General features: G+C 47.1%; 1 protein-coding gene across 12 annotated transcripts in view; it reads left to right on the top strand.

Moving 5' to 3' along the window:
• Positions 1-23,513, top strand: part of SEPTIN9 (septin 9) — a 142,529-nt gene that overhangs the window by 32,541 nt on the left and 86,475 nt on the right. For 4 of the 12 annotated variants that reach the window (XM_021288573.2, XM_005503130.4, XM_021288574.2 and 1 more), the window contains one exon: positions 10,763-10,819. The exons of 1 other annotated variant lie outside the window; for it this stretch is intronic. In XM_021288573.2, coding sequence (XP_021144248.1) covers positions 10,763-10,819 — 57 coding nt within the window. Of the gene's footprint in view, positions 1-793; positions 825-10,268; positions 10,458-10,627; positions 10,820-14,433; positions 14,483-20,139; positions 20,232-22,423; positions 23,446-23,513 lie in introns of those variants that run through there. 7 more of the 12 variants (XM_021288578.2, XM_021288575.2, XM_021288562.2 and 4 more) reach the window with 6 other exon arrangements.

Genomic DNA, 23,513 nt, shown 5'->3' with positions numbered 1-23,513 from the left:
GTGGTTTGTTAATCAGGGCATAAGGTGCAAATCCATGACCTTTACTGTGTTGGGAATCCCCTCTTGTACCACTGTTTAACACAGTGCAAGGTCTTGGTGGTGCTGGGGTGGGTGCACGGACATTTGAATTGCTCAGTAGTTGCAGGCTGAGCTTTTCAGGGACCATCCACACCAGCACAGAGCAGATGTCAGTCCTGTGCATACATGTGTGTTTGTTGCAGAAATAGCAGCAATTGGGTGGGTTTTTTGTTAGTGGTGTTGTGTAGTTGGGTTTTTTTGTGGTTTTTTTTCTTTTGAGGATTCTCATAGTGGAGGCTGAATACTTGCACCGTTGGGGTGAGTGACTCGAGGGCGGGGATCTGGACAGGGCTGGCACCTCCGCTGCCCGGCTCCGTTACACCGAGCATGCCATGTTCCATGTACAATGCTGCCTTTCAGCCAGACCCACAGAACAGGCTTTGTGTCTCCTTGTGTGAGCCGTCTTTTCAGAGAGAGCAGCTTCCTTAGAGGCTGCAGGCAGTGCTCCATGACTTGAAATGGTTTTCACCTGTGCCAGGAGTGATTTCACTCTGCCTTTTGCCAGGGCTGAGCTATTTGGTGATGCCAGGTGCTTCACCTTTCCCTTGCTGGCAGCTGCAGAAACCCATTAGAGGAACGAGTTGCACTGAGACCGGTTGGTACCTGGGGAGAAGAGTGTGTAATTATGGAGTAGTATCAAGTAGCAGTGGTTTCTACAGCTGTGGTTTATTTAAATGAACCTATTCTTAATTTTCCTGCTGCCTCTCTGTAGAGCTGCCTGTTGGAAAGCATGGCTTGGCAGAAAGGTAGGTGTTGAGTCTGGTATTATTTTGTCCCTTACAAAAATTTAAAAGGATAATCCAATAAGATATTAGCCCTTATGTATTTATTCTACATCTTATCCTTTTAGTGCTTTTGTGCTGGGTGCCTTAGTCTGTACAGGAGCAGGATATAAGACATATTCTGGGGCTCAGCATGGGCAATTGGTACTTCTGAGAACCCAGGTCTCATTTAAATGCTTTTAAATGATTCATATGAGACTGAGGGAATGGGGGAGCTCACAGGAAATTTAATCTCAGCATTGATTGCTGACCCCTCACAATACAGGCTTAAGCTGCTTGTGTAGCTGACTTTGGGACTGTGGTTGTTCTGTGGGTGTCTGACTTGGCAATGGAAGAGAGAACTTAAGTGGAGCACTGATGTTTTTAAGATGCATTTAGGCTCTCTCAAGATAGAGATGGAGTAGTAATACAGTTTGTAAAGGCACTTTTGCAAACTCTTGTGTAAGCTGATATGCAACATTAGGCACTCGAATACACCCTAAAAACTGGCTGAAGTTCTATTCCAACTTCCCTGCTGCAGCCACTATTAAATATAATTGTAAGATACATGGAAAAACATTCAAAGAATGTTACTAGCTTAGGAAGCTGGATTGCCTTGACTACTTCTGGGCAGACTTAATGGGAGAAAATCCTCAATTTTATGGGTCCAGGGCTTCATTGTAGTCTCAATTTGTAACTTCCCTTCTTCCCTGATGTTTAAGTACAGCGGACATTACCTCAGTCGTCTATAGATAGTGCCTGAATCATTCTTTACAGCACAGCTAAAATGTAAAAACATTAAATAATACATGTCTTCTGCTCCTGTAAGCAGGGGAAGTGTTTGACACCTCATTTCACAGGCAGAGAAAGGGACATGTGGAGGAGGGAAGCTACGTGCAACAAGTCATGGTAGAGCTGTGATGGCCACTGAGATGTTCCTGAGTCCTCTGTCTGCAGGTGGCTGGTGTCCCAACAGTTGAGCTGGTCCCCCCAGCCACCCACCTCAGCATCTTCCTGAGACAGGTCAGCCTCAAAGGAACAGAGAATCAGGATTTGACTGGAGTTGGGGCTAAAGAGAAATGCTAGGATGTGGATGTTTGCCCCAAGGGAGCAGCTGTGACTCTGAGCTTCTATTTCTTGTGTAGGGCTACCAGGGAGCTGGGTTCTGAACTGCAGCTTGGGTCTCAGGCTTGCTGATTTCCAGGCAATTCTGTGTAGTATCAGAGTATTACAGAGCACCTACCAGAGAAAATAAACCCCATTGTTTTATGAACACAGACTTCAAATTGTGCATGCTCAGGCTGCTGCTGCACTAGGGATGCTCTGGGCAGGATTTCTAGCCCTAAGTATGTTTGTGTGGATGTTTGCAGGGAGAGAAGTGACCATCGTCTGCTTGAGCTCAATGCTTTTCCAAGATCACCTGTTCTCAATGGAGTGGCTGGACAGTTTGTGAATCTTAACTCTGTATTTGTCTGAGTTTCTGGCTAGGAAGGGAATGGGATTTGGTGACTGTGGTGCCTTGGCTCCTTCTGTGGTTGCAGTGGAGCATCTCTTGTACTTGGCAAAGGGAAAGGACACTTTATCACATATCTGGAATGAGACTTGGACTTGCAGTTTGAATTTAAGTAAAATCCCTGGCTGAGTTTTCCCCTTTGTAGCGTCTTCAGAGTCAGATGCTGCTCTGAAAACCAAAGGCTGCCTCTTATCTCCTCCAGTGGTGAATGAGTTGTTCACCAAGGCTGGGGAGTCCCAAGTGGCCAGGTCTGCTCTGGGTGCCCCATTTAGCTACAGGCACTGGTTCAACTCCGCCAACAGCCGGTGGGTTGTCCTGGTGGGTCACCCGGGCTCAGGAGAACCCTTAACCTCTGCCCTTTGGTGTCGGCAGCCCTTTGGCTAGTGAGCCGCTGCCTCTTTGTTCTGGTCTTTTCTCCTTTATGCACCCCCATCCCTCTCTGGGAAAAATCAACATTTGCCTTTCAGAGCCTGGCAAACAGAAGGGGTCTGTATTACATCCTGATGGCAGCCCCAGGCTTGCAGGGCTCTGATGATAAATCCAGCGATGTTTGTTGCAGGGGGACCATCTGAAACACAAGTTGTGTGTGTCTGAAACAAGAGCAGGGAAGCAGTGAGTTGTTACTGAGCAAATGCTGGGGCTGAAAAATGAAATTTGGATTGCATTGAGGTTACAAGAGGAAATCAAGAAATTGTTTTAAAAGTATAAGAAAGGATGATTTTTTGTTCTCTGAAGTAACACATTGCTGCTTAGCGTGCTAAAGCTGAGCAGGGTGTCAGAATGCGGCACAGAGCCAGACGCTGGGCTGGGAAGTTTGCACCAGTTCTCCTGTGTGGTCAGAGCCAGAGTGTAACGAGCCTGTGGGGAGGAGAGCTGTGGGGTGTCTTGGGAGTATTTGACCCATATGGAAATACCAAATTGTGGCTTTAAAATTCCTTTCCCCTCCTTCAAATCTGACAGTAGTTTTTTCCAGCTAAACCATGGCCATTGCCAGACAAAGCTGAGACAAGTTAGGTGCACTCCTGAGCCTGGGTGCTGTAAACGTTTGGGGTTTTTGGAAGGCAAAAGATGAGCAGTGATCCTTTATTTTGTTTTGTTTACACAGTGCTCTGTGTGCTAAGCCTTATCCCTTGTCCATTCAGTCTCCTGGGGACTCTTGTGCTACTAATGTTAATCATTAACTAAAACATTTCTAGCTTGCTGAAGCTTTTGTGGCAGCTGGTTAGTGTAGGAGCTTGATTATTTCCTTTTTTGAGCAAGGCTGCAGCTTGGATGGGTTCAGCTGCCTTCCCTCCTTCCCAGCTCTGTTGGGATGCTGCAGGCTCTGCAGAAACATGGGACCAGATTTGAGCTGCTGTTGTGATGGCGTTGAGCTCTGTGGCACATCCGTGCAAAAACCCCTCACTTAGTGATAATGTCCCGAGGATGCTGTTTGTGGCGCTTAGGTCCTGCTGCTTCTCTCTTGGATTTCAGAAGCAAAGGACTGTGAGCAAATGAGGAGTGTGGTGAAGACAGGGTAAATTCAGAGCGACAAGATCTCTTTGGAAATCCGTTTAGCTTCAACAGCGAACTGGAAGTAATTTTACACTTGACAGTAGTTCCCAGGGCCGTTCCCAATCGGCAAAGCTTCACCAGAACAAGTCTTCTGCTCCTTTAGAAATCCTTTTCCTTTCTCTCTGCTGCTAAGTGGAAGAATCACATAAACCACCAAAACTGACAGTACATACAAAAGGCCTGTTTTTCCAGTCCCTTCCAATTTGTGTGGATACTTGCATTATAAATACGCATTTGTATAAGTCATCTGATGTGTCAGTGTGGTGATGTGGCATCCCCTCTGCTGCCTGGCCACATCACTGAAATACTGTAACCAGAAGGATCACAGATGATGACTAACATGCTTTTTTGTATAAAAAAACTGCTTGTGCTAATGTTTTTTGTGCTTTTGTGGTTGTCCAGCATATCTCAGAATGACTATCAGCTGTGAGGAATTTGTGGGCAGTAAGGAACAGACCATCACAAAGAGTGGTGAAATGATTGTGTTATTTCTATCAAAGGAATATCTGAGGATTGAGTTTGCTCACCTCAGAATAAACACTCAGGGTACAGGCAAGGTCTCTGCACTCTTTGAAAGCCACTTGAACTGCTGAGCAAGTTGCAAAAGCACTTGGGGTCACTCTGACGTTTTAATCTTGACATTGAGAATGAATCTGAAAAGTCAAGACTTCATTCAAGTACGAGCTTGAAATCAGGATGGCTGATAAAGATGTGTAGTGTTGCTTTTTCAGGTCAGGGCAATTTTCTGGCCTTGAGCTGTATGGATGCATTAATTCATTTCCTGAGAATTACTGTGGTTTGAGTTGAAATCTTGAATCAAAGTCCAAGCTTGAGCCAAGGTTAAAGTGCTGGGTCCTCTGTCATCTTCTACCACTATGTGCAAGACTGTTCCTTTTACCTGATTTACCCCTTTGCTGTGGCCAGGAGCTCTGAGCAAGTCACTGTTGGCCTTTGGGAAGCCTTTCTAATCTTGGTAAAACTGAGGCTTAAATCTTGCTGTTTCTTATCAGTAGTGCAAGCTTTTGGGGCATTTAGTGTTGGAATGTGTTTGGCACCTGCCAGAAGTATAACATTGTGGTAGGAATACATCAGTCTTGCTGACGCAAATTTTCTACCCATGGGGTGGTAGCTGTGTTGGAGAAGGTAGTGGTCTTTTTCTGAGTCTGTAATGTCCCTTGGGATCAGCATCCCTCTGTTCCATCAGCATCCCTCCATCCCAGTGAAAGCTCAGTTTGCTGCCAGAGATATTCAATCCAGAATGAAACCATGTGCATGGGTTGAAGGCTTCTTTTCTAGCTGTGCTCAGCCTCTTTGTCAAGAGTCTTTATTATACAGAATCTGGAAAAGTGTCTTTTATTCTTCGGTGCATGTTTCTGATTAGTGCTGGAAATGAACATGATTTTTTTTTCCTTTTTCAAAAAATATATTCCTTTTGAGGTTAATGTTACCAGTGGATTTCAAGTTCATAGAAGTGAAGTTGCAGTTGCGTGGCTCATTGGACTTAGGTTTGAAGCAACTGAGATTCTTTCCTTTGCTACTCTGCAAACAGACATCTCTCTGCAGTCTTCAGCTCCTCCAAAGCCCCGCTGTCCCCACCTGTCTCCGGTGACACCCACAGCCCCATGTGCAGGGCTCTACCTCTGTAGGCAACGTCCTGTGTCAGCGTTCAAACTTCGCAGCTCCATCTCCAGCAGTATGTTGGTATGTTGGAGAAGCCACTGAGGTGGTGGTTGTGGCCTCGTTACTGGTGATGTCTTCTCCAGCCATTTTATCTAAGGAGCTTCTAGAGCTTGTCCGTGTGAAGCAGGATGAAATACAGCTGCTGGTGAAGACAGTTCTCTAGGTTGCTGCCTGGGTAGTAGCTGTGAAGCAGAAAAATTTAGATAAACTTCACACCCTGTATTGTCCTGAGAATGTTGTGATGGATTTTCACATCCTAAAAGGGAGTGGAAAGCTCTGTCCCAGCAGTTTGCCATGGTACTTGTGCCAGCTCTGCATCTGCTGCAGGGTGAGGTGACATCCTTGCTGTCATCTTCTGTTCTCCCCAGCAGGCAGCAGGGGTGGCCTGAGGAGATGGTGAAGGGCAGGATGGATGAGAGGAGGTAGGGCTGGGTGCCTCTGCAGTGAGCCAGCTCTAAAGTGCTGGGGTTGTGTAGGTGTTGTTGGACACTTCTGAAGTGTTGTTCTGCTGGGGGGGTCTCACACCACCCAGTACTAAAGGTGGTGGAGTCCAAGGACAGCTCCATGGCTCAGCTCTGACCTGTCCCCTCCAGGAGAGTGGAAATATCCTTAGGATGAAACTGGTCTTGGATGGCGACATGTCTCCAGAGCTGTCTGCACACCCTGCTGTCTTTGTGCTGGGTGAAGGAGGCAGCTGAATTATCTGATCTCGGACTCACTATGAAATGCATTTAACAGAAGCAAGGATCGCACTGGCTGCTCTGAGCTGGTGCCGCTTTGCTGACTCCAGCTGACTCCTGCTGTTTTTGGCCCATCCCTTTCCAACATGACCTTTTTTTAGTTTGGGTTCTTTTGTTTATTTGGGTTTTTGTTTTTACTGGACTGTGTAGAGAAAGCAAGTTCCTGGGTTACATCCTCCATTGTTTGTCTGCACTCTGTGGTTTCTCTTGATAATGGAAATTGCTCATTTGTTCTTTTGGGGTTTTTTTGATTTGGTTTTTATTTGTTTTTGTTTTATTTTTGTTGTTGTTTTTTTACATTATATAGTGGCATTGATTGCTTACTGTGAGGAGAAAATAAATCCTAAGTGATCTTTCACTATTATATGCACACATAAAATGTTTGGGGTGTATCATGCAAAAACTCTATTTTGGAGAACACACATATCGACTGTATTGGAGATGAACATCTCTGGCAGTTCCCTTGTTAGCTCTAGGTTCAGATTCAGCAAAGTGAAACAGAAAAGTCACACTATAGCAAGGACAGTTTCTCAAGACGGGCTGGACTCGGTCTCCCTGCTGCCCTGTACTGTGTCTGCATCCCCTGCATCAGGGCAAGTGTCTATAAAAAGCTCCCATTTCAATATAGGGATGCTTTACATCCGTGTTGTGTTTTATCAGCAGCTGCAAGAAGCCTGAAATAGTAGAACATTTGGCCCAGTGTTTTCTGGAGGGAGTGATTTAAGTGTGAGCCTGGCTGAGGTCTCGCTTCCATTGACACATCCCTGTTGGAGCCAATTTTGGCCTCAGCAGTTTTGAAGGAGACCCTGGAGAAGCCCTGTGTCCTTTGCCGCTGCCTTTGTGCTGTGCCGCATGGCCCCAGCCTGTGGATCTGGAGGGAGTTAGTCATTGATTATAAAATATGGAAAGAAATATTGCTCAGCCAGTGAGCCAAAGTGAGGGTGAGCTCTGTAAATGTTATAACTCCGTCCTGCAGCAGCACATCCGCTGGCTTGAATGAACTGTCCTTGGATTGACTGAGTTTTAACTGCTGGACTCTTCCATTTTGAAGTTGTTCTGCTGGGGATGTGGGGAAGCATTCCTACTTTCAGCTAAATAAGGCATATTTCATTATGTTTCCTAGTCCAGTGCACTCAATAAATTTATAGCATGGCTTGAGGGCATTTGAACTGCGTTAAGAGGCAAGAATCAGAGACATTGCGTCTGGGGTGGAAACCTTTGATTTTCATTTCACAGCCCCACAGCCCAAACCCAGGGCTCATCCTGCTGCTTCCACGCTATAAATAGAGGTAACCCCAGAACACGCTCAGCACGCCGATGTTCCCCAGTCCTGCCCGCATCGCCGCTTCCTGGCAGTGTGTTCAGAGCAGCATATTTTTAGCTGTTGCTTTTTCATTTTATTTCTTTTTCTTGATGGATCTGCTCTTCCGTCTTGCCTTGCTGCCAGCTTTCTCTGCTGTTTATCTGCTTTCCAGGACTGTCTGGATCCTCCCATGGTGCAGGGGCAGCGGGGCATCATGGATAGCAGGCTTGGCTTGGACTCTGTAGTGCTCCCTCCTCTTTCCAAATTCACTATTAAGGTTTGGGAGAACAGTACAAATTGCTTGTTTGCTCCTTATTTTCCCTTTTGTTGAAAGGGGATTAACAGCATTATTATGTATTATTAATGTTAAGAGAGATTGAAGCAACAGCTGTCAGAAAAATGTCCTTCTCATGCTGTCTCCAATACAGAACAAATCAATCCAACTTGTTCACCTTTGGGTTTACTTATTTGTAGAGGGTGTGAAGAATAATTTGCAGTTCCCTGGAGAAAACCTTCAAGACAGTGCATCCACACACGCGGGTGGATATTCTCAGAAATACTTGCATGAAAGGCAGAGGCTCAGGACATGGACACTGATGGCTGTGCTGTGCTGGATGCTTGGAGTCCTGTGTGTGTTTTTCCACTGGAGTCGTTGCTAAAGGGAATAAAGCCATTTCCTACGTGCGATCCTGTCCAAGCTTGTAAGCTCCTCATTTCGCTTCTGTCCTGCTTTGCCGCAGACCGAATGAAGTATTTGAACATAAAAGGATGCATTTAACTACCTCAGCATGGCTGCATATCTGCGTTCTTCAGTGTGCCACTCATAAGGGACTTTTTTCTGGTTTTTGAGCAACTATGAAAGCCGGATTTCGACACCGCACCTTGCCCGCACGCAAACAAAGCAGAGGTGTTTGTTCTCAGCAAGGACCTGAGCCAGGACTTAAGTGCTCTTACAGCTTGGCTGAAGAAGTGCTATTTAAAACTGTTTAGCAGAGGAAATATGCCTTTTCATTCTTGCCAGCAGCAGTAGACATTTAGAGGGAAGAAAAGAATTAAGAAAAAAATCAGGAACTGGGTTTAATAGAAAAAATATGATTAAAATTTATGATGCTGGTTATACTGTTCAAGCTCCTGGAAGTTTCAGCCCTTCTTGCTGTCAGCAATGGGAGCTGCAGGCTGAGTGATGCGTGTAGCAGCGTTGTGGCCCATTGCAATGCAGATAAAGCTCTTGAGAAGACAGACGGGGTGTTCACACGTGCGGGTGGACAGTCCCGGCTCTATTTTTGGCCCTTTGGCTGGTGATGCTCTTTTTGGGGCAGAGCTCGGTGGGGGGAGACGGCTCTGGGGTTCTCCCACCATTTCCCTGGGACTGGCCCTGTGGTTCAGCCACAACTCTGGAGTCACAGAAGCTTTTTATGTTAAAAATGGAAAGGCAGAGAGAATACACACACATATATATGCATGCATTTATAAGCAGAGGTTTCTAAGCATGAGACACTATTTCCATGTCAAGTTGCCAGGCAGCTCTTTCCCTTCCCCCCAGGCTCATTGGTATGAAAGTTTTCCTGCCTTTTTTTTGTGCAACCTCTTCCAGCTGATGGGGTTTGTAAGGTTGTGACTATGTTACATGTCACAGTTTGAGGATGCTCTGCAGCTTAAATTGGTGCTGGTTAAATCCTTTTGCTTATTGTCAGACAGATCTGGTAGACGGTGAGGAGATACCTGTTTAAAGTCCATCACTTTTAATCAAACAGCTTCACAAAAAAAATCTGGGAGTTTCATACCAGTTTACAGAGCAGAAATCCCAATTCAAAATATGGGTGTAGTCAGGCTTGTGTTGAGCTGAGGAGCCTTTGTAGCTCTATTCTGGAGCTCAACAGCTGCAGCATCTGGTATCTGGGATGGTGGACACAATCCTGGAGCTGCTGTTCCTCCAGCAGGACCCACCAAAGACTGAGGAGCTGCCCAACCTTCCAGGAATTCCTGTATTGGCAAATCACAGCACTGGGGGTAGTTTCAGAGTGTAACATCCTGCGTGAGGTGGTTCACTGTATTTGTGTCCACTTTTATTGTGCTAAGAAAAGAGAAACTGAGGCACTAATCAAAATACGGTTTCCACATATGGCTGGGTTTTAACCAATGCTTGTTAAGGTGAATTCTTGTTCAGCATACCTAGGAAATGTATTATGGCAGCTGTCACTTCACAAATAGGCAGCTGAGGTGGCAGAGAAATTAAATGAGTTGCTGATGGATTAGGAGTGTTGCCCGGAGTCTGGGAGGCAGGTAAAAGTTTAGGAGTTACCAATTACTTTGTGCAATGGGGATGGAGGAGATAGGTGTGTCTGGGTTTTGCCTTTCAAAGTAATGTATAATGTAGGGTGGGTTAAGATGTCTGTATATTTTTTCCTAGCACAGTGCATGTGAATTAACCCTGTGCTACCCCAATGAGTGTGATAAATACTTTACCACTGAAAGACATGGAGCAGAATTACCCAACATTTGGATCGCTGTGTTCTGGTGTGAATCTGCCTGGAACACACGATGCATTCCCAGGATGATGGGTGCAGCCTGGCCAGAGAAGAGTCGCCCCTCGCTTTCCTGTGATGCTGAACGCGGGAGCTGCTGCCGTCCTTGAGCTGGCTGGAGTGGCCAAGCGCCTCTGAAAAGTGATCTCTGCTCTCCTTGCAGGAACCTCCTTGCTGAGCTCTCTGCCAACACAGGGCATGTGCTGGTCCTTAAATTCCTGTGCTTGCTTCTCTCAGTGAGGAAACCTGCCTCTGGAAATGCTGCACTTGTTTCTAGGATTAAATATCCTGGAGCAGGTGAAGGTGTGTGTCCCACTTAGTGATTTCAGAAGTTCTCTCTGCTATTTCTGGAAACCCTAAGTATGTTTGTGGGTTTGATATGTTTGAATAATATTTATCTTCAGGGAAAGGTAGAGGTCTCTCCTCAAGTGTCTTTCTGTTTAAAATAATGTATAACATTCTTTTGATTACAGAGGTGATTGTGCATAGCAGATTCCCAACAGAAAATGTGCTTTGCCAGATGTAGACTCATAGCAGATGAGCTTGCTCCACATATACTGTATTCACATGAACTCCCTTGGCCCATTCGAACCTTCTTCTTGCCTTAGGAATCACCCGGACCTCCAGCGGGAGACTTCGGAGACTCAGTGACCAGACAAGTCCAAGTAAGTAGAATTAATTTCTTTCTTTGAAACATCCTCATCCAATAAAAAAATTAGGAAAAAAGAATAAAATGTAAGAGGTAACTCTCAGAAATTGCATCTCCTGCCTGCTGTCCAGTGGCCACATCTGGGAAGGGGAAGCTGGCTGCTAATAGTTGCACAGCTCTCTAGGCTGCAGAGAGAGAGCAGTGTATATATATATATATTTAAAAACAGTATAATTTTTAAATATTAAGAGAGAGCAAATAAAAGATTAATTAGTTACTGAATAATGGATCTGGAGAGAATAATTAGAAATCCCCATTGTAATGTAAAGGGTCTAACACAGAGCAACAGAAAGGGGGAATAGCCTGAGGCTGAAATACAGCTTTAGTAATTAACGGCTCTTTCATACTCTCCTTAGCTATTATTTTTTATTGGATGTGGAGATTTATGGATTATATGTGCTTATGACTAAATTTACACTTCTAATTGTGGCTTAATGTTTCTGAAGCTGTTTCTGATTCAGAAGGAAGCAGGTGGGAGGGTTTTTTCCTTGGAAAAGGTGTTTTCTAGCCTGAGAAAAGCAGTAGTAGAAGTCCTGGTGCTTGTGAGTGCCTGAGCCTGAGAGCGCTGCTTGTGTGTGTGTGACACTGGTTGGGACTGCCTGGGGACAGACACACGTCCCTGGTGCTCACCTGTATTGACCTGCCCCAAATTATCCCCTGGGAATAGAAAATTTCCCCATTTTCATCTAAAATACCCTAAAGGAAGCTGAGACAGCTGGCTTCTGGGATTTTCCTTTTGATTGTCCCTTTTGCTGGCTCTGCTTGTTCCCCCGATGGACAGTTCTGCTCCACGCTCCAAACCCCTGTGGAGAGCATCTGTCTCCAGAATTGCAGTCCTTTGTACATTGTGGACATTTATCTTTCTTAGCAGGTGTTTTGCTGCAGTTGAAATATTCCTTCGTGTTTGTTTGACCTCCCCTTGGCATTGCCTCCTCCTTTTCTCGGGGTGCTGACAGTTGTCTCTCTGTTCCTTACTGCAATCAGCCTGTCTCCCCAAGAGCCCCCCATCACCTCCTCAACACCCTGCTCTGGCCACGCCTGGTTCGGGGTTTTCATCCATTCCCATGCCTGTGGTCTCTCTGTCACTCACAGTTGCTCCCTCCAGGCTTAATTTGCTATTTCAATTCATCTCCTCAGCCCTCATATCCTGTCTCAGATCCCAGATGTACTTATCAAAACAGACATTTTCAGCTTTTCCCTCCACATGGGTGGGAGGAGGAAAAGCCACCCTCATGATGCCTTCCCAGAGCTGGGGCTTCAGCGTTTTGCTCTATTGAGGCATCAGCACATACAGAATGGAGATTAGTCACAGTCATCCAGTTAAATGTGTGCTTAAACATCCTGGGAGCTGTGATACTGCCTACCTGGCCCTCATCAAACTCTAGTGATGAGCACAGAGACAGGTATTTGCGTTATGACACAGACAAGGGTGATGGGATGTGGCACACTGTGACACTGTCCTGCTGCTGGGACACTTGCTGCTTTGCATCTGGAGCTTCACAGCCCGGCACTGTCACCATCTCCAACCCTGATGTTCTGATGTATCTGTGGGAGGGTGTAAATACCATTAGGGTAGGATACTGCACCCCAAACTAGGGTGAAATGGCAGGAAAAATGCTGTGAGTGATAGTTTAGCGTGAAGTTGCAGTGTTGGTCTGGGTGCTAAAGCTTTGTGGCAATGATTGTTCAGTCCAGAAGAACTGAGCTGCATTTTAAAGCTGACGCTTCAGAACTTGGCCACCAGCGCAGGAATTAGCAGTTTTGAACTGAAGTGTGTGTTTGTTTTCTGCATGTGCAAAAACAAGATTGCAGTCTCAGCCCTGGCACCGCATGTTTTCATATATAGATGTTTGAGGACAGAAAGGGGAATTGGTACAGCTCCAAAGGTAACTGGAGTGCAGAGAATCTAAATTGAAAGACACAGCACATTTGTTCAAGTTTGTTTTCTTTAGACTCTAATTATATACTTTTCAACTTTTCTGGTGAGAGACCTTTTAAATTTTAGTATTTTTTTTCAAGTGAAAATCAAATGAGTAGCTCAGTGCTCCAGTTTACATTGCAGTAAATATTTATGATTCCATATAACTGCAGCTCAATTTCCCCTTGTTTCAGGTCCAGATTTTCCCCTCTGCACATCTGGCCTTGCATCCCGAAGCTTTTAATCCTGTAGAAGATAAATTGGGGTTGGGATGATTATAAATGAAGCATCACAGAAGGGAGTTGCTTTGGGCTCTTTGACCCCCTAAACAAAGACAAGGATGACATGCAGTTCCACAGCCACCAGCTCTTGGGGTCTAGGGAGCCACAGTCATCTACACACCATGTATTGCCTGGGACACGCAAGGACAGTGGGAACATGGACATCTGACCTTGTTCTGTGACTCCTCTCAACTTTACTTGTCCTTTTGAAAGCGGTTGTGTAGCATTAGCATCCAGAATTGCTCAGTGAGCAGTGGTTCTCTGGGGTTTTGGAGCCTCCGTTTGTTTTGTACAGGCCTGATGTGTAGTCCTAGGTAAACCAGTGAGGTGGGAATTGTCTGGGTTGGTCAATGGAGAGAGCTGGAGGTTATCAGAGGGCCTGAGAGCATTTTAGGATGGGGAGAATAAGCTGCTTGGAGGAACCCATATTCCCATAGGATTGGAGTGGACTATAATTTCTTCAGGTAGGTATGTTTAGGGATATCTGAATCTTATGCTCTGTCTCAGTTTGGTTTTATTTGGCTGCGAAATTGGTCTTAAAAATCACACCGTACCTGAGGAATGCCCTGGGAAGGGGGAGATGTCAGTTCATGACAGTGTTGAAGCCTCTCACAGTTGTAACAGGGCTCTGGTTATACAAAAAAATGCCACAATTATTGGTACAGAAGCTCTTTCTGATGTCCAGCACCTTGAAGGTGCTGTGTTAAACCTAAAGCAGGGCCCATTCAGTGGAAGGCGCATGGAGCTGGTCTTCTGGCTCCTCCTTTCTATAGCATTAATAGTCATATTAGTCTGGCTCCGGGCTGCCCCTCAGTGTGGCCAGAAGAACCATCCTGGGGTATATGCTGATAAATGAGAGCTGGGAGGACCTCAGCTCAAGGGCTGGAAGGACAAAGATGATGTCTGGGGCTTGGCACCGTCCCCCTTCAATTAGAAAATGGGATCTTGCCCATAAGGTTGAGTTTTATGAGTGGTTTGGAGGCTCTGTCCAATGTGCAATTAGACATGGGCAGAGAAAGAGGAGGGGAGTGGGAAGAAGCCCTTTATAAGAGGCTCCATCAAAGTTCAGAATTGTGGCCCCTAAAATGCCACCGTTGCCTGATGTGGGTAGCTCAGGGCAATATTTTTGCGGAGTTAATGACGTGTCACGGAAGTTACTCCCACTTCATTTTCCTTCAACTGTACCTGGTGAATCTGAAACACAGAAATGTGCTGACATTTGCCATCTGGAGCAGTGATGTGTTCCCAAGTTGGCCAGAAAACAGCCCCAGAGCAGTTGGAGTGGAAGAAATCAGTGTCGTATTCCTCTCGGGCAGCCAGCTGTGCTCTGTACTTTGATTTGTTTCCAGCCTACAACTCAGTTTTTGCTAAGAGGAAGGAACTTCCCTGGCGGGGGTAATGCAGGAAGGTCCGGAAAAAGGTAGAGTTTACTGATTTACTTAAACTGCATGTTTTTTCTGTGTAGGTGAATGCAGGGAAGGAGGATGCCTTGCAGTTGTGTTGCGGCAGAACTGCTCCTGCACTGGTGCTGTTTGTGAATCAGGTGCTTTGTTCATGAGAAGGTCCCAGAGGGGTGGGAGGGGAGCAGGTGCCTCAGCTTTCCTGTTTCAGCCTTTGTCTGGCTGCCTGGAGCTGGCCCGAGCACAGCAGGGGCAGGCACAGCTTTTCCATCCAAAAAAAGACAGGGCGCTCGTGGCCCCACTTCTGCATCATCAGCAGTTGGACAAGGATCAACCACAACTTGTCTTGGTGCTTTTTGGAAGCATAGGGCATAATTTAAAGAGGCACAAAGCTCATTGCCAGCTATCTGGGTTGCTTTGGAAAGGGGCACTCACTGATGTCATGAAACCTCCGTCAGGGCAGTTTGTCTCACAGTGTCTAAGTATTTCTCTTGGGTGTGAAGTTGGGGGAGTCTCATGCCCAACTGCTTGTTGTTTGTGCCAGCTTGAGCCCCTTGTCCACCCTTTAGGTTTATGGTGGTAGACAGAGCGGCCAGTAGCCACAGGAGGTGGACAAGTGTGGGCAGGAGTTGCAGGATGAGTGAGGTGGGTCAAATGTGCTGGTTGTGGTGTGAGCCTGGAAGCTTTTGCTTGAGGAACAAGCTCTAGGACCCTGTGATGGTGGCACTGCTCTGTCACCCTGTTCATGGTACCTGGAAGTTTCTGAAGGAGCTGGTTAGCTGGGGTTAATAAAAGTGGAGAGAAGATGGTCTAACCTCAAAACTTCAACAGGATGTGCTCAGATAGTTCTTGTCTTGTTTTGCTTTTTCCTGCTTAAGCCTTGTGTTTTCCCATCAATAGTTATTGATGTTTGCATTTCATGATTGAAAGAAATAGAGCAGCAGAGAAGCTGAAACCTGTGCCTTTTTCATTGCATGTGGATCTGGGGAACCTTCCCTGTGGGCACTGAGATGGAGAGATACTTGGCTGGGTGGGTGCAGGAGCTGAACACACAGAGCTCTGGGTATAGCTTTAATTGGCATCATCGTGTCAACGGCATTTCAGCAGGGTTCACTAATTTGGGATGCTTCAGATTCACCCAGTGAGTTAACGGTAGATATGGCAACACATTTTGCTCTTCTCTTGATTTAGTGCCTTGCCCTGGGGATCATCTTCTCTCCTGATGCCTGGAGTCCATAAGAAAACAACTTTAGAACTTGGTTTCTGTGAGGTTGCAGGTTAACCAGAATAGTGGAAATAAATGAGAGAGATGTCAAAAGCCAGGGGCTCCCTAGTCAAGCGTACGTGATTACTGTTATGTAAGCTAATTCAGAGTGCTATAAAAACCATTAGGTTTTTGAGTTTTGTTTTTTCCCCAGGGAAATGCTGCCAGAACTGTCACATCTCCTGCAGCTCAGACATGGGTACCCTCACTACATAGCATCACCCTCTACTTGTAATTGTGGTGGCTGAGCAAACTGAGTTTGGGAACCCCTCCTGCAGACCTTGGTTCACACCTTCAGATTACTCTAACCTTAACTGCACCCTTTTTCGGTTTCCCATTGCCATACTGGGATCCAGGCTGCGAGTGTGGCACTTCTGGTCCAGCTGGAAGCCATGGGATGTGCAACTTTTCTTTGCAGTATGATGGTTTTTAGCATAAACTGTGCTTTTTTCACCTTAACAGAGCAGCAGAGGGGTTAACTGGAGACTTGTGGTTGCAGCCTCATCGCTTTGGATGTGTCCTTAGATGAGGTCATATGAATTTCTTTGGGCAGCTTCTATTCCCCTTTGTTCTAAGCACCACACTGGTCACCCCAGCTGTGTGGATCTCCATGCCAAAGACCATCCCTGTGCATGGCTCGCTCTCCTTGGGCTCCCTAGTGACAAGCTCTCATTTCACATGTGTCCTCTTGGTCTTTCTCATCACGAGGGTGAAGTAGCAAAGACTGAAGCTTGGTCACCAACCAGCCTGGAGAGTTCCTCCTGCAGCAGTGCAGCTCCACGAGTGCAGCTCTGCGGGAATTCCCAACTCCAGGCACCAAGAAGTTAAAGCGAAAAGGCTGCTCTTGGTTCAGGTGCTCTGTTTCCTGCACAGACACATGAGGACGGTGCTTGTGTAATGCAGACACGTGGACTCCAAGGTGCCTGGGGGAGTCCTGTGGGCTCCCACGTGCTTCAAGCAGAGACGTGAATTACTTACAGTGAATGAGGGAGCGTGGGTGCTTGTGTGCACAGCTAAGAAATTAAGGAATAGTGATATGTGCCGCGGGCATGTTCAGTATTGAGGGGATGGGCTGAGCGTTGCCTTGTTATCCTGTTCCCTTACAATATCTGTGATTCATCTCCAATCTTATATATCGCCTCTTTTAGTCTCCAGAGGCCTCTGCATGTAAGTAGGTAGATCTGATGCTTTTTTGTACAGCACCTGGCACTGTTGGCTCTGGTGTGAGTAAACTAGAGACAGTGAAATATAGATCAGTAGTTCAGAAATGACTGAGGATTTAATGCTCTGTAATTCTTGGAGGCTTTAGCTGCTGTGCGTTAAGATAATTGTTTTCCTCGCTGGGGTGTGATATGGGTTTCTTGATGAGTGCTGATGAGCTCCACAGGGTGGCCCTGAAGAAAAGGGGGTGTAGAAGTGCAGAGTGCAGCTCCTCCCAGACAGGGACAGTAATCCTTGAGGTTATTCATTGCTTTGGGACCAGGTGTTTCTGAGTAAATGTCTTTTGAGAGAACCTCAAACAGCTGCAGCAGAGAGAAGGTGGGACAGCAGGGAAGTGGAAGGGCAGTTAAATAGGGTTTTATGTCATTGTGAAGGATGGAGGAAAAAAACACAAACCAAAACAAACCCAGTCCTCTAGAGGAGAGCACAGTGCCTTGGGCAAGAGAAACACATTTGTTATTGCCTCTGCCAGCCCCAGCCTGTGTCCTGTGAGGGACATGGTGGTGCTGGGATGGATGTGGCTGACCCACAGTGTAGGAACTGATGCAGCAGGTGGGCAGGAGCCATCCTGGAGCTGATGGGAGCGACAGAACACGTCCAGCCAAGGTGCCAGTGGGCACTGGGAGAATGGGACAGTATGGAGGAGTGTGTGTGGAGCGTCTGGCACCTGTCCCTTTAGGAACAGGGGACAAACGACCAAGAGGAGGGCAGGTATGTCTTGACCTGGTCTGTATGTGCCAGCTCTTGCAGTGCTGGTTACCTAAGCAGCTGCGTGTGGTCACATTTCTCTTGGTTGAATATGTGTCTCTTTGTGGTGTTTATTTTCTTTGTCTTTTTGTTGCTGAAATGTCAGTTTGCAAATTGCTCTTGGGCATGTTGGCAAACCAGCTGGTGGCTGCCCAGCTTTCCCTTTTCCCCTCCAAGTCTGGTGTCCCTCATCACGTGGGCAGAGGCGAATTCCCCAGCCCTGGCTGCCCACCACAGGCATCCTCTGAGCCTGCGGCGCATCCGGCGCTGGCCAGTGCTTACCAAAACCCCTAATTGTACCTTCAGCAGAGAGCACCGCTTTCCTACTTGCTATATTTATCTTGTGTCTAAGACTGCAGAAGAGATGGGAGTGCAGCCTTTCATGCTCTTCGCAGAGAGATGGCTTGTTTGTGATGCAGCTCTGCAGTTGGTTGGTGGATAAAGCACTGTAGATGTGCAGGGCTGACCTGCAAAGTATGTAGTCTTTCTGCAGAAATTTTTGTAGCTATGAAAGCAATGAGCAAAGTCCATGGAAAGCAGCGGTAGCAAGAGGCATTCTTGACTGACTCAATGGAGCAGTCCCTCTTTGGTTTAATTTTTTTGTAGTTTAATTTCCAGTCAAAAGTATGTTATGATGTTCTGAGAAGTGTCTGGGCCTGGATGATTCTGCTGCTAAATGAAAATAGTGTCTGCTGCCCTATTTTCTCTCCTTCACTGGATCAGCCCTTCTTGAGCAGTGGGGACTTAAGGGCAAGGAAAGACCATGGTGGTGTCCTTTGGCTGCATCGCGCCAAGGCAACATCTCTGTTGTGAAACCTGTGCAGAGCCCATTGCCTGTGATTGCCCCACAGACAGCAATATTTTGAAAATTCCTGTGTTTAGGAGGCAATAAGGTGCAGAACAAATGGCAAATGTTCAAAACAAGAGCAAGTACAGCAATACCATTGGGAAATCTGCTTTCTCCCAGCAACTACGGGGTGGAGAATGACCACAGACCTGTTTTGGGGACTCAAGAAGTGAGTTGGAGAAAACAATGTTGAGAGGGCAAGGGAAGAGTCTGGGAGGGAGAACTTAAGTGGATGATTGTAGAAGAGTTAACATTTATCTGAGACTCCCTGTGCTCTCCTGGGACCATGAGCATCCAGTCCTGCCTCACCTTTTGTTCTGCACTGCCAGCTGCTATTAATACTTCAACACATAAGTGCTAAAGCACAACAGAAAGCCCAGGGAGGATATGCAAGGGATTTCTGGTAGTTTGAGGCTTTCAAGCAGAGAGATTGAGAGCCAGCATGGAGGAGAGCTCTAACAGGGGCTCTCCTTAAAGATACATCCATCCACAGGATGGGACAGGACAGAGAGAGGCTTGTGTAGGCATCATCTCAAGAGGTTGCATGGGCTTGGGGCAGGAGGGGAGATGTGCTGCTGGTTCAGAGGTCCCTCGCTGCAACTCACTGCTTCTGGGTGGCAAGGACCTCTGTGTCCTAGGCATGGTCTTTGGTTTGGGAAAAGTAGTAACTTAGGATCCGTGTTCCCCTGCATTGAACAAATACAGGTTTTCATAAGAAATAACCATGGAGGGACAAAATAGTGCTTGGCAGCAAGTGTAGCGCAGCCAAGAGCTGTGGTCCAGGGCAGGGCAAGTCTGCGTCTGCCCAGCTGGGAGATGGGGAAGGAGTGGGGAGGCAAATTAAAAATAACTGGCAAAGAACATGGCAGCAGCATTCAGAGGATAGATCCCTCCCTTGGAAAGAGGGGCATCTCCTTTTTCATTTTTGATGAAAAGGAGAGTTTTAGCCAGTGTGTGTTTTCTTTCCCATCCTCAAGGCTCATATAAATGTAATTGAAAGGTTTTTAGAGCAAACAGTGGAGGCTCAGATTCTGTCATCTGCTGGCTGGGTCCAGCCTGGAGGTAAATGGCATAGCGGGAATATAATGGAGTAACACTTGATTGCACTGTTTGAGTTTGGACCTGCATTTCCTCATGTAAAAATGCTTTACTGAACATAATTTAAGTATGCTTTGCTCTGCCACACTGTCCTTCCCCTCTGTATCCTCCTCCCAGCTAACCAGTGCTGCAGATTGCTGAGCTTGTGAAAGAATCTGTCGAATTCCCATTTTCCCTGCCTCTCCAGGCCCTGAGGTCTTTGCCTGCTCTGGCTGCTTCCCGGCACCTTCGTCAGTGCAGTTTGAACCTCTGATCCCTGCAGGGACTTGCAGTGTTCTTCCTTTCCAGCTCACTCAGCAGCAGGGCTGGGGTTAGAAGGTGATACCTGGCTGGTTTGCTAACAGCCTGGAAGAAGCAGCTGGTTGTGACTGTGGGAAGCAGGTAGAAAAGAAAATAACACTTCTGCTGGATGAAATGCCCCAGGAATGTAATCACAGCATAAACCTAGAGAGGCAGACAAGGAATTGCAAGTAGGATCTACCTGAATATCTACAGGTATCTGCTGCTGCTGGTGAGAGTGTCGATAGTCCTAAATCCCCTCCTGGCTGCACACTGATGTCCTGAGCTCTGTGGTGGCGTGTCCATGGTTAAGGTGAGCTTGTGCTGTCTTCACAGCTTTCCTGCCTATCTATATGTTAATGCACAGCAGGCAGTTTATTGCTTAGCAAAGGGCTTGGGTGTTGCTGGGCTGGCCTAGGGAAGGTGTAAGAGAGAAAATTCAAGCTGAGCCTGGAGCAGGGTTTGGTTTACTTTCTTTCTTGTGATTTCCTTCCTTGCTTTCTCTGCACCTGGCAGCATTTCCTGCTGGCTCCTGCTCCTGGTAATGTCTGAACCTGTGAGGTGGGGCGAGGGAAAGCGTGTGCACCCGTGTGCCAGCCCAGCAAGCATGGGGAGGCAGCGGAGAAAGGCTCTTCTTTTGTTTCAGGTTCTTGTTTGCAAATGGACATTGGTTTTATTTTTATGGTAGATGGTGGTGGTTTCCTAGAAGTTGTTTTCCTCTTCCCCCTCCCCATGGCTCTGTCAAAATGAAGCCCTGGGGGTTCTTGAACACTGAGAAAACAGCCCCAGCCAGGGGAAGAGCCTTCACTGTTCCCTTCCCAAACCCTGTATGTGTTTGCAACCTTTTTATTAGAAAATGCAATATATTTTTCTTCCTCTATATAGACTTATACAATGCACAAACCACCAAATACCTGTTTAAACAGACATGTGGTGAGCTGCTCAAAAACTGAAGAGAGTGAGGGATCCCCAGCCCTATAAGATACAAGTTGCTGGAACTGCACCCTCAAAGGGAGCAAATACCAACACTGGCATCGTGGGCACAGTGTGGCTGAGCACCCACCTCAAATACACTCCAAAGCTGCTGCTACCTGTGGCGGTGGCAGGAGCACTTTGTGAGCACCGCTTCAGAGACACATGACCGGACCTTAAAAGTGAATCCATTAAAATTTACTTGAGGTCTTGGAGTCTGAATGAGGGCACCTACCTGAAGGTTTTATGAATTTGAAGTCCCATTGCGTTGTTCATTTGGGTTCATTTTCCCAAGTGCCTCATGGTGATCTGCCCCATGAGAAATTATGCCCTTTGTTTTTGTTCCTCCTGATCACCTGGGTCTTGAATGGGTTAAAGTCTACAAATGTATGTGCTGCCCCCATCCCTTTTTCCTTTCCATTCACCTTCTTCCTTTTTAATACTTCCCCTGAGCTTTTCCCTTCCTCTCCAGCATAAGGAGTTCAGCAATAAAAGCTGCTCAGTGGAGGCAGCAGACTGGATTTTGTGCTGTATGGGGCTGTGCAGCTCCCTTGGGTTCTTGCTTTGTGTTTGGCACCTTTCTAGATCTCGGGCAGGAAACATGGTTCTGGTCTGTGCCTGGGAAAACATTGCTTATTGTCCTCTCTCTAGCGCCTTAGGCACTGGCAGCAGGAACATACAAAGCTTTAACTGCAAAGAACAAAAATTTGGGAAGGAATGTAAATCTCGCTGCCCAGGGAATAACCATCTGGGGATTAAAGAGAAATTTCCCCAATGGATGGACCCTCCTGCAGCTTCCTCCCACCAGCTGTGCCCCATCTCCTGTGCCATGGGGGTGCTGGCCTGAGCCTGCTGCTTGGTGTTGGCCATGTTCCTGCCTCTGTTTTGGTGACAGTGACTCTCCATCAGCTGCTGTGTGACAAAGCACATGCATTTGATAGGATTTCTCATATTGAAAAACAATTCAAGGTAGCTCCAGGCTGTCCAAAGGTCCCAGCAGTGCCTGGAGCTTTTCTTTGGAGGTTTATTTATCCAACCAAGAAACAATTTGTCTTTCTGCCCTTGCTGTGGGGTGCAGTGCCAGGCTCTATCACAGCTATCACACTTGTGATTTTTTCCATGTGAACTGTGAGCTTTTTGCGGCAAAAAGTTTCACGTGTACCATGCTGAGCACACAAGGGTCCTGCCAGGACACCTGGCCTGTGGCAGCAGCTGTGACATCCCTGCTGGCATCTGCTGTCCCTGCCTCTGGGCTGCGGGAGGGATGGCTTGTTTGCCGGCTCTGGGGATGGAAGCTGTGTCCTCACATCTGGCTGGGTGACTCAGGCTCTGCACTATCAATAGGAATTGGCAGCGGATGACACGGGAGGGTTGTGTGGGGCGGTTTGGGCAGCGCTGTGCCCACAGGCAGCGCGGGCATCGTCTCAGAGGTGCCAACGTGACGTCCCCGCTGCCTGCCCGGGCTGCCGGCCAAGTGGAAGTTTCCGAGGGATCAGCCCATCGCTGCAGCCGTGCATCCCTCCATCCCAGCCGCGAGAGGAGGATCTGGCGACAGGCTCTGCTCTGCTCCCTCTGCATCCCTGTGCCCTGCCTGGGCATCCCGCGGAAGGAAAAGCACTCTCAAATTTTGCCTTATCTCCACTGGGGGACTGAGGAGAACACCAAGGACTTCTGCCCACGTAGAGACTTTTGGGTTGGCTGCAGAAATCCTCCCCTTGTTGCCGTTTTGCAGAGGGGCTCGGTGCCAGGGCTGGCGGCGAAGCTCTCCGGCGGGATGCACAGGGCGAGTCAACACGTGCGGCGCTGGGGTCCTGCCTGGTAGCAGCAGCAGCCCGTGATGCTGTGCTGGGAATGAAGTCAGCCTTCATCAGCCAAATAGTTTATGCATGAATCGGAACTTCAGACCTGGCAGGGTGGGGGAACGTGCAAGGATCCGTGTGCTTTTCAAATGCTGGAGCCAAGGAAGGAGGAGGGGAGAGAGGAAATAGCAGGAAAAATAAGACTGGGGAAACGGGGAGAGATTTGAGAAGCTGGATGAGTTGTTCACTCTGTTATTGCAAGGAGCCAAGTTCCTTAAGCATCTCCTGGTGGATATTAAGAGGGAGCTGTGGAGGCTGGAGCGTTCCCCTGGACACTCGCATGCTGTAGCTTTAAGACTGTCTTCCAGAGGACTCGGGATTTCCAGTTTTCCTGCTCCTGGTGGAGTATTTCAGGGAGTTACGGGATTTTTTGGGTCATGCACCCCCTTTTTCTTTTTTCTTTCTTTCTCTTCCTATGTTACTCTTCCTTTTCATTTCAAAGAGACAAAGCTACTTCAGTTTGGAGCACAAACATATGATCAGCACATGGAAATGTGGTAATTTGGATGCATTCATGATTGCAACAGATTGAAGAAATTAGACCAGACAAAGAGCTTTTTTTGGAAGAGGAGGAGGAGGCAAGGCAAGGAGGGAGGGAGAGTGGGGGAAAGAAGGGGACGCCACCGAAAAAAGGGACGGCTGTGACACGCGAATGCTAAATATATCCCGTAGTAATGGAGAGGGACCGGATTTCAGGTAGGCAATTGATCTTTTAATATGTTGTGTTCTGTTTCTGCCCTCTTACCTTTCCAGCAGCTTCTGCA

Source organism: Columba livia, chromosome 18 (genome assembly GCF_036013475.1).
Source record: "Columba livia isolate bColLiv1 breed racing homer chromosome 18, bColLiv1.pat.W.v2, whole genome shotgun sequence".
Lineage (NCBI taxonomy): Eukaryota > Metazoa > Chordata > Aves > Columbiformes > Columbidae > Columba > Columba livia.
Note: the sequence above shows the minus strand (reverse complement) of the source record. Positions and strands in the feature narration are given on the sequence as shown.